Source organism: Hirundo rustica, chromosome 1, assembly GCF_015227805.2.
Source record: "Hirundo rustica isolate bHirRus1 chromosome 1, bHirRus1.pri.v3, whole genome shotgun sequence".
NCBI lineage: Eukaryota > Metazoa > Chordata > Aves > Passeriformes > Hirundinidae > Hirundo > Hirundo rustica.
Window position 1 is genome coordinate 127,361,499 of NC_053450.1, and position 17,529 is coordinate 127,379,027.

Consider the following 17,529-nt stretch of genomic DNA (forward strand, 5'->3'; position numbering starts at 1 on the left):
CATACTCCACCTTTTTTTTTTTTTTTTTTTTCTTTCCCTTTTCTTTTCCTCCCCAGTGATTCAAATAGGTGATACCAAAAAAAGAGTGTGTCTCTCTAAGCCATGAGCTCCAGTTTTTCCAAGAGAATTCAATATTTATGCCAAAGAATGTTCCCAGTTAACAAAGCTGTAAATTTCCATCTCATTATATCAGATGGAGAATCAGCATGGTTGGATACTGTTAAACCTGTATGCGGTTTTGCCTAGTGGTCAGTATATAAAAAGTGTTGTATTAGACTTGATGGATCAGATGAGTTCAACTGGACTCAAGAGAGGAGAGGCTGTTCTTGGATGCTTCTCAGGCACTGCCTTCCCAAAAGTTGTCAGGATTTTACAGTGTAGATGTCTAGAATACAATGGGGTGTCTTCATACAAGATTAGATGTGTTTAACAAAGGTAAAATTGAGTCAAGAGTATAATGCAGGCACATCAAGGATTTGTATTAAGACATGATCTGCAGGAAAAGCAGAATCCATACAGAAATAGCCAATTAATTTTGATTAATAAATCTATTGCCTGAGATTTTTGTATAGCAGAAGGGATGAGATGTATTGAATGGATTTTTGTAAATCTAAACATATCTTACACAAACATAGCAAAGCTTTTCATGGAGATAAATAATTTTCAACTGTGTTTTGTTGTGGTGGTGGTGGTTTTTTGGTGTGTTTTGTTTTTTGGTGGGTTTTTTTTGTTTGGTTGGTTTTGTTTCTTTGTTTGTGGGTTTGGTTTTTTTTTGGGGTTTTTTTTTGTTTTTTTTTAATGCTAAAACACCCAAGAAAGCATATTCAAATCCAAAGTTAGATCTTTTAGGTTTCTAAGTTCTTCGTCTTCTCATTTCAGTAATAGGTTTCAGTTGTATCAATGTCATATGAGTCTCAGTGCATTTTGACAGAATACTGAGATATATATATGTCTTTACCATTATTTCCTAATTCCAGATATATGTGTCATACTACAAATTTTATTTTATTTTTAATGAACCGCACATTCTGCACAAATCCCTGGTTAAGGATTTACACCATCAGAATGGAACTCTTATTTGATTTGGTTTTTAAATTACGTTCCAGTACAGTGCTCCATAAAAAGAATATGGAGTTATGGAGATAAAATCATTAATATAGGTCTAATTGGTTTTGCATATGTCTTTTTACTCTAAAATTGGTCAGCTATATTAAAGATACATAAATAAATGCTACTTCTTTCTATCTCACATTTTCCAGACAATTATATTTCAGTGCTGAGTATAAATTCACATAGGAATCAACAGACTTGGAATTCATAAAACTGACAAACCACTGGCCAAAATTACAACACTATGAAGAATAAATTTTTCGCCTTTCAATTATTACATGTTCTTGTTATGAATGTGTGTGGGAGAACAACTTAACAAGAAGGCCATTCAAGGCCTGTTTTGGAAATCAAATACCATCAGAAAGTGGCCTTTACCTGTGTTGCAGCCTTTTGGAAGATACTAGATCCAGCTCACCCTGTGTGGATTAAGAGAACATTTAGGAGTCACTCCTTATACTCTAGTTGCTCACTATTTTAGCATGGCACATAGCCCAATGAGCACAGAAAAGCAAATTGATCCAGTTCCTCATCTGTGGATTAGAATCAGCCCTGTGAGAGAGCCCCATGGAAAGCTGTTAGTTACAGATAGAACAAACCTTTGCATCTAAATTGGATGATTGTGTGGGTTTACTTAATGAAAAACTCATGGTTGTCTATACAAAAATGCAGTGTCTGTGTTCAGACTTGTTTGGTTCTTCTTCACTTTTGTCTCTGTTCTTAAATGCATTTACATAACACTGTAGACTGCAATAAGCCTTTTTGAATCTATAGGTAGATAGTTAATTTCTTTTTCTCCAATTAGCAGCAGGTGGAAGTGCTTTTAAGTAACTTTCTTAACCAGTTAGCTTCTCCTATACTCAAAAAAAAAAGGAGCTGTTCTCTGATGGTGTCATTATGATAGCAGTAGTAAATTCCTTAGACTAATCTTGTGGTATCTGAGTATTTTCTTTAGCAATCATAAGACTCAATGCCATATTCCAAGTTATCTGTAATGACCTCTCCTCAGATTCTATTGTCTGTCATCACTACAGATGTACCTATGATTATTCTATAAGATTATCTTGTTGCTGAGATATTTTACTCATTTGGCCACATTTTTTTTGCTGAAAAAAACAGTGAATTTCTTTCAGGTTTTCATGCTTAATTTTGTATTTTTAATGTGTGTCCTCCTATGGACTTCTGTAAGATTATTTTATGAGTAAGGGTTGTAAGATTAGTTCTTATATCACACACACACACATATATATATATATATGAATTTGTCAGAACTGTGTCTACACTTCTGTAATCCTGTTTCCTTTGATTCTCTTGCTCTAATGATTATAATGATAACACACTCATTTTCCATATTTCTGTATGATTCAGTATTTAAGTGTGCAGGCTCACACAAAACAGAAAAAAAGCAGTGTGTTTCTATAGAACCATTGAAAAAATTATATGGCTGATATGTAACTGTAAAAAGCTTCTATTCTGAGAGAGCCTGAAGGATGTAAAGAAAGGATAATTTCAGTAAATATGAAAGGATTCATTACGAAAGAGTTTAAGAGTAGAAAAAATTAAAAGAGCTAGCACAGCAAAATATTTCAAATAATTAAACTAAAACTAGAGATAAGCGTACTATTACCTAGATTAATTAGTCATCGGAGAAAACTGATTCTTAGAGAGCAATTGTAAATGGTTTCATTCTTAGATTTAAGTAGGTAGTTAGGGACTGATTCTTGTCGCAAAGGGATGCTTTATCTTAGGTAGACACCTGACATTTTTAAAGACCTCTGTCAATTGGCTTGGGGAAAAAAGGGAGGATTGCTCACTTTTCAGCTGCTAGAGTAGTAGTTTTTATTTTAAAAATAATAGGACAAGAAAGCAGAAAGGTCATGCACTGATGCTTTTGGAAATGCAATAAATGACTTGCAAAGGAGTGAGACATGGTAGAATCAAACTCTAGTGTATAATACAGGCAGCAAGATTCCCACAACACCTTTCCCTTGAAGAGGTTTTGGCCAGTTGTGCCTTAGATACAGTAGTTCTTTTTCTGAATTCGTGACTCTCTTAAAGGTCAGACTTGCTGACTTCTCATGGCTTGGTCAAGTGAAAATACTTCCTCTTGTTCTTTCCTGGAAGGATTCATACATGGTCCATCTTGGTGGTGGTCTCTATCTCTGAGAGGTGAGCAGTAGCCAACATGGCTAAGCTATGAGATCACCACCTAGAGAAGATCTAACTTCTCATCCTTATGCTTTAGAAATATTTTATCTTCCATGCTGGACTTGGCTTCACCAGCTTTAAAGCTTCTCTGGTTTGAAGGAGTGCTCAGACACTAAATAACAGTACGTTTGTGAAAACTGTCAAGCCAAAGCTATTGCTCTGTACTAGGCTGGGAAAGCAGCTTGTCTTTTAGAGCAAGAACATTGCAATTTATTTTGAGCCCAGAGCTAATGTAGAAAAAGGTGAATAGTGTCTGTCTAGGTAGCAATCAAGACATAAAACGCCCAAAATTTGGGGGAATTGAATGAAAATGAAAGGTCTTTATGAGGAGTGGAGAGGGATTGCTGTGAGGAAGAGTGGTCAGGGGCTGTTCAAGCAGCCTGATGTGTCTTGAAGTGATCATAATTCAGATGTGTTGTGGAGAGAATGCCCTTCGGATTGTCTGTTGGGAAAATTAGCACTTTTATAGAGCTACTCTTTCCCAAAGCACTTTCCCAAAGATTTTGCAGACATCAATAATGTTCATCTGCCTACTTCCCTTGTTGATTGACAGATGTTTTTCCACTTCATAGGAAAAAAGGCTGTAACAGGAGGGGCAGGTACTGGCTGCAGGTAGCAAACAGGTGCAACTATGAAAGAGACACACAGAGCTGTCCTTAAAATAAGCCAATAAACTGGTGGGCTGTAAGCTTAACTCAGAGTGCTTCTGCTGATTAATTGAGCAATGAATAACCATTAGATCCAGGGGGTTTGCAGTCTTATATATGTGCTGTTCTGCTGTTTACTTATCAGCTGTAGCTATCTGCTATTCAGTTACCACCTACATTCATTTACTGTGTTTTAACTGGACTAATTAATCCCATTTAAGAAATACTTACATAATACTTTAAAAGGTAGAACTGGAGAAAAGTGTTGAACAGTGACAGTATAAAGGTTTCAAGCCAGCTATGTAACCTGTCCAGAACAGAAACATAGACTTTTGATCAAGTGTATCTATGAAACAAGCCTTGGACATCAATATGCACAGGCAAAAAAATGGCAGATGTGAATAATTACTAAACAGTATCATAAGCCTCATCCTAATGTAATTTAGCTTCAATGAAATTTCTGAGGTAGCTGATGTAAATACAATTCTGGGTCAAATAAATCTATAATATAACTTTGCATAAGTGTTTTCTTCGATTTCAGAGTTTCACTGGGGATAACTATGGCCTCACAATGCAAAATCAAATCCATATTGTGACAATCAGCCTATTGTCTGATGGAAGAAACAAATCTTTCTGGAAAAAGCATAGGATATATGCATTTTATATATTCTCTTGAATGTCTGTGTATATATATTTATATTCATAGAATGCCCACTTCTATGAGTGATATATTTTCAACGGTTAAAAACTCTCTGCTTTCATATCTAGAGTAATTATCCTGATAATGAAATATCTGCTCAAAATGGGAAGATGAGTACATGCTTTCACCTTTTCATAGTTTGAAATCCAGAAAAAAAATTGGTTTTGAACACTTTTAGTGTTTAGGCATTCACTACCTGTGCTGCCAAGGTTTATTGAAAGCAGCTGGATGCTTGCCTCTCTCCTCCCCCTTTCTTGGAACCGCTGCCAGAACAGGTAGTCAGAAATGGAAAGTAGGGCATCTGTGCTCTCTCTCTCTCAGGAAAACATCTGTGGCTTCCATAGGAAGCACTCATTTTTTCCCATCAGCAAAGACTCAGGATACCCTTGGGTCCAGTTTTGGCACAGCAAGCCAAGTAGGATGCAGTTTATGGCTTAAAACTTATGAGAGAAATCATTCAGGCAGTCCCATCCCTGGCAGAACATTGAGAGAAATTCCCCAGGCTGCAAGCCACATGTGGGTCTCTGACCTTCTATTAGCTCACCATGGGAGAGGTTAACAATTGTTGAGACTTCAGTCCTCCCTTTGACATACAAATACAACAATACCAAGTAGCCTTTCCAAGACGAGCATATTCAGGGCACAACATGTTTTTTAATGCAGGGTTCTGTGTAGTGGGAGAGAAACCCTAAAACAAAAATCCAATCCAAAAACTTAGAAGTAGAAAAGAATATGTCGCTATAAAACTGAGGCCTGGATTGGTATTTTTTCCAACATTCTGCTGTTGTTTGTATTACTGTGATTTGTGACTTTTTAAACCCAATATAATCATGAGACGGAAACAAATTCTCACACCATTTTTAGCTCTTCATGTGGTCAGTGCCATGATTTATGGAATTAAGATTTCTCAATAGCTGGAACGACATAAGAAATGCATTCAGTTATCTGATTTTTAAGGATGTCTGTTGTATTTATCCAAGTATATTGTTGTTGAGCTAAAAAAAAAAAATCATAATTATTGATATGAGGGCTGTCAGAAAAAAAAACACAGAAGGCCAAACCCCTGTCTTTTTGAAAAGTCTTTGTCTTCTCAGAAATTACCATTGTAAATGAAACTATCTTGGATTTTAGTAAATACAGAGATGGAAAAATAACTTTTTTGGGGTAAATCACTGATTTTTTTGCAGCTAAGAAACTACAAAGACTAAATGTCTTGCTCTATGCTGCATAATATATGGCAAAGTATGCAGATTGAATAGCCCAGAATTCCAGGCTTTTACCATAACTACTTGATGACTCTTTCGGTCTTAAAGGCAAATGATTTTTACTGTGCAGTCCCGTGGCTTTACTGTAGAGTATGCTGAGTGTAAAACAGGAGTGAATTAGCTCATGCTTCTGCCATCAGCCTTTGCAGCCATTGTCTGAAGAGGCAATGCAAACTGATCTCTGAATGTGATAGTCCTATGACTTCTCTGATGGGGGGAGAAGGCATCACATTTAATGACAGAAACTGGGGCGAAGGAGGGAGAAAGAAGCATCACACTTTTGATACTTTTACTTAAGATGAAAACCACATCTGAGACTGAAATTGGTGAAGTCTTGCACAAGGTTGGTTATTGCAAAAAAATAGTTGATAAGTTATGGTTGCTCCCTTTGCTAAGCGGACATACCTTTATTAACAATTGTTGGCAAAGTGGATCTGAGAAAAAGTTATTTAGTGGTGGAGAGTGCTTTTGTGAATAAACAGAAATACCAGACTGGCAGAGATCCTGCACTGGAGAAAGATCAGCTACACAACAGATACATGCCTAACTAAGCATTTGCAGACCAACTTCCATGCACAGCGGATTCCAGTGCTATACCATCCTTAAACCTTCCATTATCTAATGAAACTTTTAGTTAGAAAAGGCTTGGTTTTTGTTTCCATTACACTAAGCACTAGCTTATCATATTTTCTTTTTGTACTAGTCTTTTACATGTCAAAAGGTTGATCTTATTCTCCTCCTGAGTATTTTTGTTTGTTTGTTTTCTCAAGAATACACAGCAGAATTGATTTAAGATTTCCTATGTGTCCATTTTTCTAAACCTTTCTGTAATTGTTGTCGTCTAGTTCATGACTATATCCAGCTTACCTATGTTTACCTTTAAGACTTCGACACCTTTCAGTAGGCTGGATCAATACATTAAATGCTTATTTTATATAATTCGTATATAAAGCACAATGTAACAACATGTATGTTATATAATAGTTATATATAAGTGCTTTGTTAATATCTTTCACATTGATACTGACATCTTTTTGTATCAGCACAGTTAGAGATATGTTTTGTTTGTGAACTACTTTAACTCCAGATTTTTTTTTCTGATGTACTCGTCCTCAATGATCATTCCTTGCAGGATATTTGTGTATTTGATTTCTCTCTAGTATCTCCCATCTCTGCTCAATTACATGTTTCCTTAAGCATCTCCAGAGTTTTAAAAAACTATTATGAATCTCACATTTTCCAGGAAAAGAGAGATGCTTAATTTTTTGTTTGTTTTTATATTTTAGAAATGTTATAAGTGCCTTCTTTTTCATCAAAACCCTGGTTTCTCTTTCATTTTGTGATATAATCTTTGATTCTTCCTTTCTGGGTGTTTCTTCTCCAACTCAGTTCTTCACCTTCCATACAGAAGTTTCATTTGGACCACAGTTTCCTAGTTTTCCTAGTAAAAAGTCACATAGACTACTTCCATCAACTTTTTTTTCTCTAACCTAATTAAACAATACAACTATATTGGCTTGACATAATAAGTGGGAATGTGAATGATTTAGCTGATTTGAATATATCTGTGGTTAATGTCAATACCAACTTCTTTTATATAATTGAAAGATGATGAGATTTTGGAATGAATAGGAGTTTCCCCATGCACACCGCAGGAAGAGTCTTGAGAGCAGGGAAGAGAAACACCAGCAGCCAGGACATCTACTTTTCCATGTAATGGAATGGACAGAGGGCTGGATCAACCTCAGCATATTTTTCTTCTCCTTGAACTTAAAAACTTAAAACTAGTCACAGTTTATTGTCTTTGCCCTCAAAAGAGGGCTGGCCAGCAGTGTGGCTGTGTTTCATTTTTAACATAGACATGCGTCTTCCTTCGTGGCAAGTTTTTTCCTTTATGGTATCAATGAATATTGACCCATTTCCTTCATTCAGAAATTGGTTGATTTGGTTTGATTTTTTTTAATGCTGAGAACAGCCTTCTGTGTTCTCCATTTTTCAATTAAAGGATTAATTTCTCCTTACAACATGTTGGCTTTAAGAGCCATCTTCCTCTAGAGTGACTTTTAGCCTTGATCTTCCCCTGTCTGTCTTGAATACTTTCCTGGTATTTGTTCACTGTATTGGAAATCCCTTCTCCTTGTCATTCAATTGTTTTATCCCTCTCTGCACATTCTTAATCTGTTCATTCACGTTTGCCATTAGTCACAGCTGCCAGCTTTTCCCCATCACGTCTTTTCAACATCTGTGGCAAAGTTTTTCCCATCAGTGATCTAATGTCTGTGGGTTATACTTAAAGGCTGGGATTACTTTTTTAATATTTTTCCCCACATACAATGGAAAAATTTCCCTTTTGGAGCTCATAGCTAGTCAACCATCTCTCAAGAGGATATTTAGTATACCAGTGAGTGGAGGTCACTTTGCAGCACCTTTGTCAGAACTCTTCAGGCTGACAGAATGCTATTGGTTCTCTTCACCACCTGCCAGGTTACACACTACACTGCACTGCAGCTACACTCTGAGCAATTTTTCTTCCATGTTCAAACTTTTTTCTCTTTTTGTAGCTGTCATTTTCCTGTATTTTCAAGCAAGGATGAAGGCATAAAGGAGAGCTCCCTTCTGCATTGCTCCTTTAAATTAATTTATCCCATCTTTTAAGTAAAACTTTCCTCAAAACAGAATTAAGCAGTATGATACTTAAACATTTCTTGCAGCCATGACCATAGAAAAAACATATTCTTACTCATATATATGTACAGCCTTTCTCACTTAGAATACTGAATTTAAGAGTATTCAATTCTTAAGCCTAAGAGAACAATATAAATTTGATGAAATACAAGATCTGTGCAGTAATCTATCAGCTAAAATAAAATGAGCTTCATTTTTTTTAATAAGGAAGATTAAACTGTTCTTTACATACAAATTAAATAATATTTTGTGAAGTGAAATGCTTCTTTGCAGATGTCTGTTTAACTCTCCAGCTTGTGTTTGAGCTAGAAGTGGTGCAGTATATGCAATTATGCTTCAGCTGCTGACAGGTGTAAAAGTAAATGAGATGTTTTATCTCAATGGATACTCCTGTTTAAATTTTTAAGATAATAAACTCAACAACTTCAGCCAAACTGAGACATGACTATCTCAAATATTTCATTTTTGCAATGAACGATTCTTAATAACTCTCTCAATCTCATTTGGCCTGTTAGCCTGCAACAGATTAAACTGGTATGTTTATTGGTTGACTAATTTTTTCATTTTGTTTTACCATCAGTTTTGTTAACTTTTCTGAAAGCCTTATTTTTAATCACTGATTTATCATATCGTAATTGAGAAAATTTCCATGACACTTGTTTCTCAAATTTGGGGTTATATTGAGGATGAAAAAATTCATAACATTTAAGATACAAAAGATGACATTCAGAATTAAGGCCTTCTGAAACTGTTGATCTTTGGACTTGTTTTTCTGAACTGTTTTGTCAGAAATAAGACTAAAAGCAGTATGAAAGAAACTCTTAAATATTGTCGTGCTCTAGAATTGCAAATTGTAAATTCTAAATGTTTACAAGTTTTATGAATTTTTAATGAAATTTTTAAGCTCAGATGATGATAGATATATTCTCAACATTAATTTTTTTTTTTCAGAAATTAATTACAAAACTATGAAACAGGCTTGGTTCAGATGTTATTTTACAATGTTTTTAAATGATAAAGAGGATTTTTCTCTTTAACATAGTTTTACTTTGAGGTCAGCTTGAAATAAATATTTTAGGATATCTAAATATTTAGGATAAATATTTAGATAAATGTTTTAGGATGATCTAGAAATTTATAAATGGAATTAGGTAACAGTGGAAATTATTCTCAGATGTTTCAATAATATAGTATAAGACAAATTTTATACTGAAGAGATACAGTGTTTATATACATGGTAATGAGCATGATGTTGATACTGTCTGTCTCCAGCTTGCATTAGCTCACCACAAGGTGAAGATTTAATAATTATTAATATATTTAGGAATTCCTATTTATATGACTGACAGGAAAGCTTCCCACTTCAGTAACTATTTTTGTCTTTTGGGGAATGAGGTAAAATCTTCCTAATCCTGGTGCTTAGGTTGTGACTTATTCTGTGACTCAAGAGAGAAGGTATTTCATAGGTAGCAGTTAAATAGGATACATTTATCTACACAAGTGATTTGAGAGGCAGTGGATTGGCTTCTCCCAAGTGAAGGACATGATGCCAGATAACATGCTGCTTGCACATAAGCCATTTTAGGTCTAAATATAACTGCAATAGCACTGCCTGTGTAAAAATCCCCACGTATTTAACTGAGGAATGTGACTTACTAGCTTATGTGCAATGCCAGGAAAGACAGAGTCAAGCTGGTGCTGAGATTTAGCAGCTTATGAGCTTGCTAGCTTAGGCATCTCTGCAGTGCACTTGATTTCGTACTGGGGATGTGTCCAGCTGTGAAAGCAACTGAGAAATAGATATTCTTTCTCCAGATCTTTCTTTGTCTTTCCTGGGTAGGTAATATAAGCCTTTTAAGGTATTTGGGCTTTTGCAGCCTATGTTTTCATGCATTATCTAGCTTTAGAGTCTCAGACCTTATTTTAATAAAAGAAGGAATGTTTAAAACATTTAACAGAATAAAAAGGAGGTGTATATATCTCTTCCCTATTGTTTTCTCATTAGTTTTTCATAGTGAAGTGTAAAACCAATGAGATACATCATAGAAGAAGAAACCACTGTGAGTGAACTATCAATGTGCTTTGAGGGTGTTGAAGATACTTGGCTAAATCCTGTGTGTGCCAACAGACTCTTAATCATAGAGTGACAGAGTAGGTAGGCTTGAAAGGGACCTTCAGAAATAGTCTGGTTCCACCTTCCTTGCAGTGAGCAGGGACATCACCTTGTTCTAGGTCAGGGGCATGCTGGATCTGTGACCTACTGCACCAGTAGGAGGCTGAAGGTCTGTCATGAACACTTATGGAGAATTTCCAAACATCTCCTACTTTTACAGAAATCTTGAACAAAAGCTGTGAAGCCACTGTTATTGTAGCTATCTCTGTTCCCTTGTATCCACAGTTACTTCACGAAAAAAAGAGAAAAATCTGCTTCCCACTTTCTTCTGCATATATTTCCAAGTGTAAGGGAGTCATCACACAAAGAAGGAACCTTCCTGATTCCTAGCTTCTCTTTCCATCTATTATTATTGCAGCTTCTTTTAAAGTGCAATCTTCTTGGTCTGTGCACTCACAGGATTAGTGATTTCTTGATTTGATGCTAATGTTGTGGCACTTCTCTCCTAGCCTCAGACTGTTCGTCTCCAAACATTGTACTGAGAATGATGATCCATGCATTTGTTATCCAAATCCTGACTTCCAGAAATAGTAAACCTTTTTCCCCACTTATGAGACATAAATTTTTTACCTCCTCTGTCTATTTGAGCACCTGTAACAGTCATCTGTAGAGAAAAGGGGAAAAAAAGGGGTATTGGTGAAAAATGCATCATTTTGGTACTTGTGAAATCTGGAGTGGTTTGTTCAATCATTTTGTTATTAATATTAGCAATTTTTCAGCCTTTGTACCACCTTATGATCTCCATCTTTAGTTGGAAAGGACAGTGACATTACCCAGACAAAGCCTTCTCAAAGTATAAAAATTACATTATCCGTTAAAATTGATAGTATGAAGTTAAGTCTCATACCTGTGAAGAAGCCATGTCCAAATTTGTATATAAAGAACATAAAAAGAGCCTTACTCATGTTTGTTTTGTAGTATCAGTTAAAATACTCTAACATCACATTGATGATGCTCAGCATCACGTTGAGAGGACCAATTGTTTATCATATTTGCCAGCACCAGGTCCACTTCATGATGTGAACAGCAAACTTAGTGAAGTACATTGATGTGCTGATCTTCCTGAGCCCTCTCCACAGCTAAGAATACATTAGCTAGCACAGAGGTGTTCAGAGAATTCAGTATAATAAGCATGCCCATTCATATTATGTTGTACCCCAGAAGTTGTGAATAACAGCTGCAGATTGTCTCTACAGCAAAATTTGGAATGTATCTGGGCAGAATCTGAGAAGTGTCAGAAAATCACTGAATTATTTAGGCTGGAAAGGATCTGAGGTGGTGTGGTTTGAGACTCTTCTCCCTCCGTAAAGCAGAACTATCTTTGGACATTTGTCTACATTTTTAGACCAATGTCTAAAGCCTTCTAATTCTATCCAGATGAAATCTTCAGGAGGAAAGAAAGACATCATGTCTAGGCATCTCAGATATACAAAGACATTATAAAAATGGCACAAAACAATATTAGTGTTCAGCAACAAAGCTAATCATGCAGAAGTGGGTGCCTGAATTTAGCTAATGATTTTAAAGTACTTTACAGCCTAATAAACTTCGATTGCTCCAGTGGGAATTTCCTGTGAAGAGCAGACTCAGTCCTGCAGTCAATCCATTAGTTAAGCCATCTTTGTTCTTGTGAATAATGTTATTTGCATTTTTGCAGTTCAGGGAGAGAATATGAGCTGTATGGAAATAGACTATATGAAAGAAGGTAATATAAATATTTGTACTCTTTCAGCAGTCTAAAGGACAGCCTATAATTAATCTGTAGTTACTTGAACAGGTAAATGTAACAAGTGTTTATATCAAGGTGGAGAAAGTTTGCATTTAACTTGGCTAAATATAGGGTTGTGAGAAATCCTGCTTTTAGACTTCCATATATGACTACTGTCCACAGGAATTTTTCATTTTAAGACAGAAGTGAAACTATTGTTCTTATGTCATATTGTTGCTGGGGGAACTTTTTTCAGCGTAAAAAAGAAAAAGGTATTATACTAAATTATCTCTTTTTATTTCAAAACCAGCTGAATTATGAAACCAATATGTGACTATTTTTATCAAAGGACAAATATTAGTGGGTTTGGACGCCATAAGAAGGAATGAGAATTTCTGTGAAAATAATTTAGAAATAACCCAAAACTAAACAACCAAGAAAAAACCCTAACCCCTTAGCATGTGAGACTGTTGAGTAGAAAATACAAACTTTCTGTACATAGTATTCAGGAAATACATTTTCCCAAGGGCATTAAGAAAAAATACTGGTCAACTATAGTTCAGCTTGCATGGTGGAATGTTCTTTTGCTGCTTCCTGCTGCCCACACTATTGTCTGCTCAGAGTTCTGGCACGTATTGTCTCAGCTTTCCATTCCTGACATCACCTGATTGCACCATTCATTCAAGTGGGTCAAGCCTTGTAACTCCAAAATATGTAGCAGCAATCAAAAGAAACTGAACTCCAACCTACACAGCAAGTTTCTGCTTGGTAGCCCCATACAGCTGGCTCTGTTCAGGGCATGTCAGCATTACAGCAGTACAGACAGCCAGAATTGCTGTCATGCAAGCGAGGATGTGGCCCCTTAATTTTTTATCCTGATGTTTGGGTTTTTCTTAGCCCCTCCACCTCCCAGAACCTTGCAGCATTATTGTTTCCTGAATGCATTATTTCCGTCAAGTACTGGCAGTCCTGACACTGATAGGCAGTGCATCAATACTTTCATAGAATTGTGAAGCCAAACTAATTTTGCAGATCCACAGAATGCAGTATGTGATTTTTCCATTCTGGATATAATAACTGCAATTCAAATACTCACCCACAAGGATTGATTGTGTGCTTTAGGAAATTCACAGTAAAAAAAAATAATTAAGAAAGAAGAAACTGCATCACTTCATTTAAAAAAGATATTCACACAAGATATTTTGTTCATTTTTCAGGCTATAATAGCAATAACCATCTTTAGCTGAGGACATTTCCTGGGGCTTAATGGCCCATGGCTGTGCTTCTTCAGGTGATCATCATCATCTCCCAACAGTCATTAATCCCCTACAAATGCCCTGCACCTCAGTCATTAAATGTGCTTAAATGTGCCTCTCTGAAAATGAAGTAGTTCTATATTTAATGCATCTTCCAGGAATAGGAGCGATCTTTCTGAGGTGAGGAATGAAAGAAGTTTATTAATGTGTCAAAGATGTACTAATTATGACAAGTGGATAAGTTCTGTTTCTAGAGATAGCACAACACAGAATTTTTCCACAGTGAGAGCATGTTGTAAGTCATCGTTTTATGTACATCACGATTTACACTCATCTCAGTTGCATAACAGCCAGATCAGAAACACAGATAGTTATTTGTAGTTTTATTTCTTCTGCAGGGTGTCTCAGCATAGAAAAATCTCCCAAAACATGCAGTGTGTAACTGCAATACTGCTTAAAAAGACTGTCCTTTCCATAGCTGTAAAAATAGAGCTATACAGCTTTACGAGGTATTTGTGATAATGCAAGAAAATAAAAAGAAGTTAAATCGTTCATACCTGAAGTCTGAAACTCCTAAAATAAAATCTTTTGGTGAGGACTTTGAGTCTTTCCTACAAATAGGACCAGAAAGTATAGCTCCAACAGCATCATCAGAGGTTTTAAACACAGTAGATAGCCTACCCTTGCTAAGTGGAATTAAAGCCTTCAGTGAAAATAATTGAAATTAATAAAAATTGAATGAGAATTGGGGGATTTTGATTTAATTTTATTTGAATTTTACTTACTCCTATGTTGTACTATTTTCATCTTGTTCTACTAAGTATGCATAGCATACACCTAATGTATACATTGCATGAAGCCTATACCTGTTCCAAAAGGATTCTGAGAGGAATCAGAGCAGACACTGCCTTCACTGAGTGAAAAATTAGTACCTTTTGGGTATTATTGTAATTTATTATTTATGTTGGACATTCTGATCCCATGTGTTTCACTGAATGACTATGGAGATAAAGACAGAAGTAGACCTCCGGGCCATGCATTATTAAATGCTAAATGTTAAATTATGTTAATGTTAAAATTAGAGCTCTCCTAGTCCGCATCTTTAGATTTCAGATTGACCTGAAAAATAATTATTACAACCTGAGTCAAAAGTTTCATGTCAAAATTTTCTGTTTCTTTTAACAAGCAAAAGATCACATTATTAAAATATCTTTCAGTATAAAGAAATTGTTTTGTTTTAGTCACAGAAAAAAGGTTCTCTTACTTCAGTAATCAATAACAATTGCTCTAATTTTGTGATTTTCTGAGTTAGAGAAATTTTTCTATGTGAAAGACAAAGGTTTCTTTCAAAAAAGTTCAAATATAAAATATCATATGTGCACGTGTGAATACACGTTTTATCTTGCTCCATTGTGGGTTCTAGAAAGTACTATTACCTAATTTAGACTTTACTCTGAAGTCTTTCCTACTCCTCATAATGCAGTTTTCAGCAAATAAACTTTTGAAAATAATCAGATCTCTCAATAAATTCATAAATTAAAAAAAAAAAAAAAGTTGCAAAGAATTAAGGACAAGATAAACAGTATTGCACTTTGAAGTTGTTTTCAGTCTACCTTATATCTCATCCTAAACAGCAGATTGGGAAATAAGTACTTATGGATTGTATTGCAGTTAGAACACTTCTTTTGCTATAAATCCTGTTTAAGGTTTTTCTTACCCTATCATGCAACTTACAATTCTTCAGATCATTTGTCAAAATTCATCAGGAATGTCTACGGTAAAGAGAAAGCAGAAAGTAGAAAAAAGAAAGCATGTTTTTCTAAAGTGAATTTATCAGTGTGCCTAGAATTCTTTAGTTTTTTTCCTCAAGATCTCTGTTTTCACCCATTCATTATGTTTGCAGATCAAAAGAACTGAAAAGAAAACAAAAACAAACCAACCTCATATAATGTTTCTCATTCTCATTGTAAATTCTGTGTTGTAGGTCTTGTTTTCCCTCTGTGCTGCATTCTGGGGAATCCAGATTATGAAGCGGATCACTTCGTTCAAAGACAAACACCACTGAAAGAGCAGATCTAACATCACCTTAAGTTTGGAAACAGCGCTTTAGAATAACCTTCTAAGTTCCTTGGAATTAATCAACCATGAATCATGTTGAATTACAATCAGTTCACTTATGATATGAAAGATTTGTGATTTTTGTATGAAGGTGTCAAAGATTCCTAAGGGGGTATATTAATTCTTATTTGATTTTTTAAAGAAATATTTAATTTTTCCCAGTTTAATTCAAATATTCATTCACAGCATAGATTTTTACATTCATAGGATTATGAATTCTTAGAAACCATGTAAAACTAATTTCATTTTTGCAGTGATTTCGTTAGTAATAATATGTGAAAAGTATTCTTCGCAAGAGGAATAATTAAAATCATATCTGATGTAACCTGGTATAAAGTGATTGACTGTCTTCTTATTGAGGCTAAACATAAACATATGTGAATGTCATTTTTTCTGTAAAGATTGAATTACACCAGAATCTCCATGTCATGCCCAATTCAGTGTTCATAACATACAGCTACATGAGGATGAGTAGTTGAGGCAAGAAAATGATTAAAAACAGCATGATAAAATAACTCGGCCTAGTATGAGTTGAAACTTCTTCAATAAAATTGGCTGATGTATGTGTTGCATAATGCAGACATGCAGTTTAGGCTGAGTTATTTACAGAATACACCTGTGTTGCCAACTTTAGATTGTGATCAAACCAGAATTTACACATGGGTATCCCACTGACACTCACGTGACAAAATATTTGCAAGGTTGAACCCTTAATTTCTGGTAATTTCCTGCCGGGTGATGTCAGGGGAGATGCATGTCTTGTCTTTCAGAAGCTGTTGGAAGGCTGGTGTGTACTAAGATAGGAAAATTAAATACAAATGGTAGAGGGAGTCTCCAAACAGCAGGACTGGCAAAAATACTGGATCTAGGTTGTTTTTCTTTCCTCACACCCATCCAACTTTTTTTTTTTTTTTTTTGGCTCCAAGCCTTTTAGAAGTGCTTAAAGTCAAGTAGCTAAAAAATGGAGTCTGTCTAGATGTTTCAAACTCGTAATAATACCTAGATTTAAAAATGAGTTTAAGTTTGTGTTGTTTTACCCGTTTCATTTTCCTTTTGTTAATGGCAGTCTGAAGGACATCTTAGATTTAGACGGCCTACTTTTAATTAACCCATATTTTCAGTCTCTAGCTGTAACAGATGCCACTGTCAATGGAACAGGATGTTTCCAATAAATTTCAGAAACACAGTTATGTAATTTATATAAAATCATTGCAACGCCTAGTGATAGAATCATCTTAATTGTAAAATAGAATCATCTAAATTCTTGGACTGCAAGGAACCCTAATGATAGGTTATTTAATATATCATTTAAAAAATAACAATCTGATTCCAGAAGTACAAACTTCTTATGTGACCCTGTGAGTTAGTGCACCTGTATTTTCCAAATTTGTAATGGTGACATGTTCAGTTTAATATGACATAATGAAGAATCATATTGAAAGTGAGTTTCCTTATCAAAATACATCCTTCGAAGAGACAGGAACACGACAAAAAATTAAAATTTTTTGCATTTGAGTACTGCCAGTTTTGGAGGGGCAACAATGAAGAATTAAGTAAAATTAAATTAATTTTAAAGCTGTCCTAATGACTGTCATGTATTTACAAGAGGAAATAAATGTGATTTCAAGGGCAAGTATAAAATATGTCTGACAAGGACAATCT

At 35.2% G+C, this 17,529-nt stretch overlaps 1 protein-coding gene across 2 annotated transcripts in view; it reads left to right on the top strand.

Moving 5' to 3' along the window:
* The window catches only part of AGMO (alkylglycerol monooxygenase), a 190,091-nt gene extending 173,708 nt beyond the window's left edge, over positions 1–16,383 (top strand). For both annotated transcript variants that reach the window (XM_040065682.2, XM_058421041.1), the window contains one exon: positions 15,734–16,383. In XM_040065682.2, the coding sequence (XP_039921616.1) occupies positions 15,734–15,814 (81 nt within the window). In that variant the 3' untranslated portion in view covers positions 15,815–16,383. The remainder of the gene's footprint in view (positions 1–15,733) is intronic.
* The last annotated feature ends 1,146 nt before the right edge of the window (positions 16,384–17,529 follow it).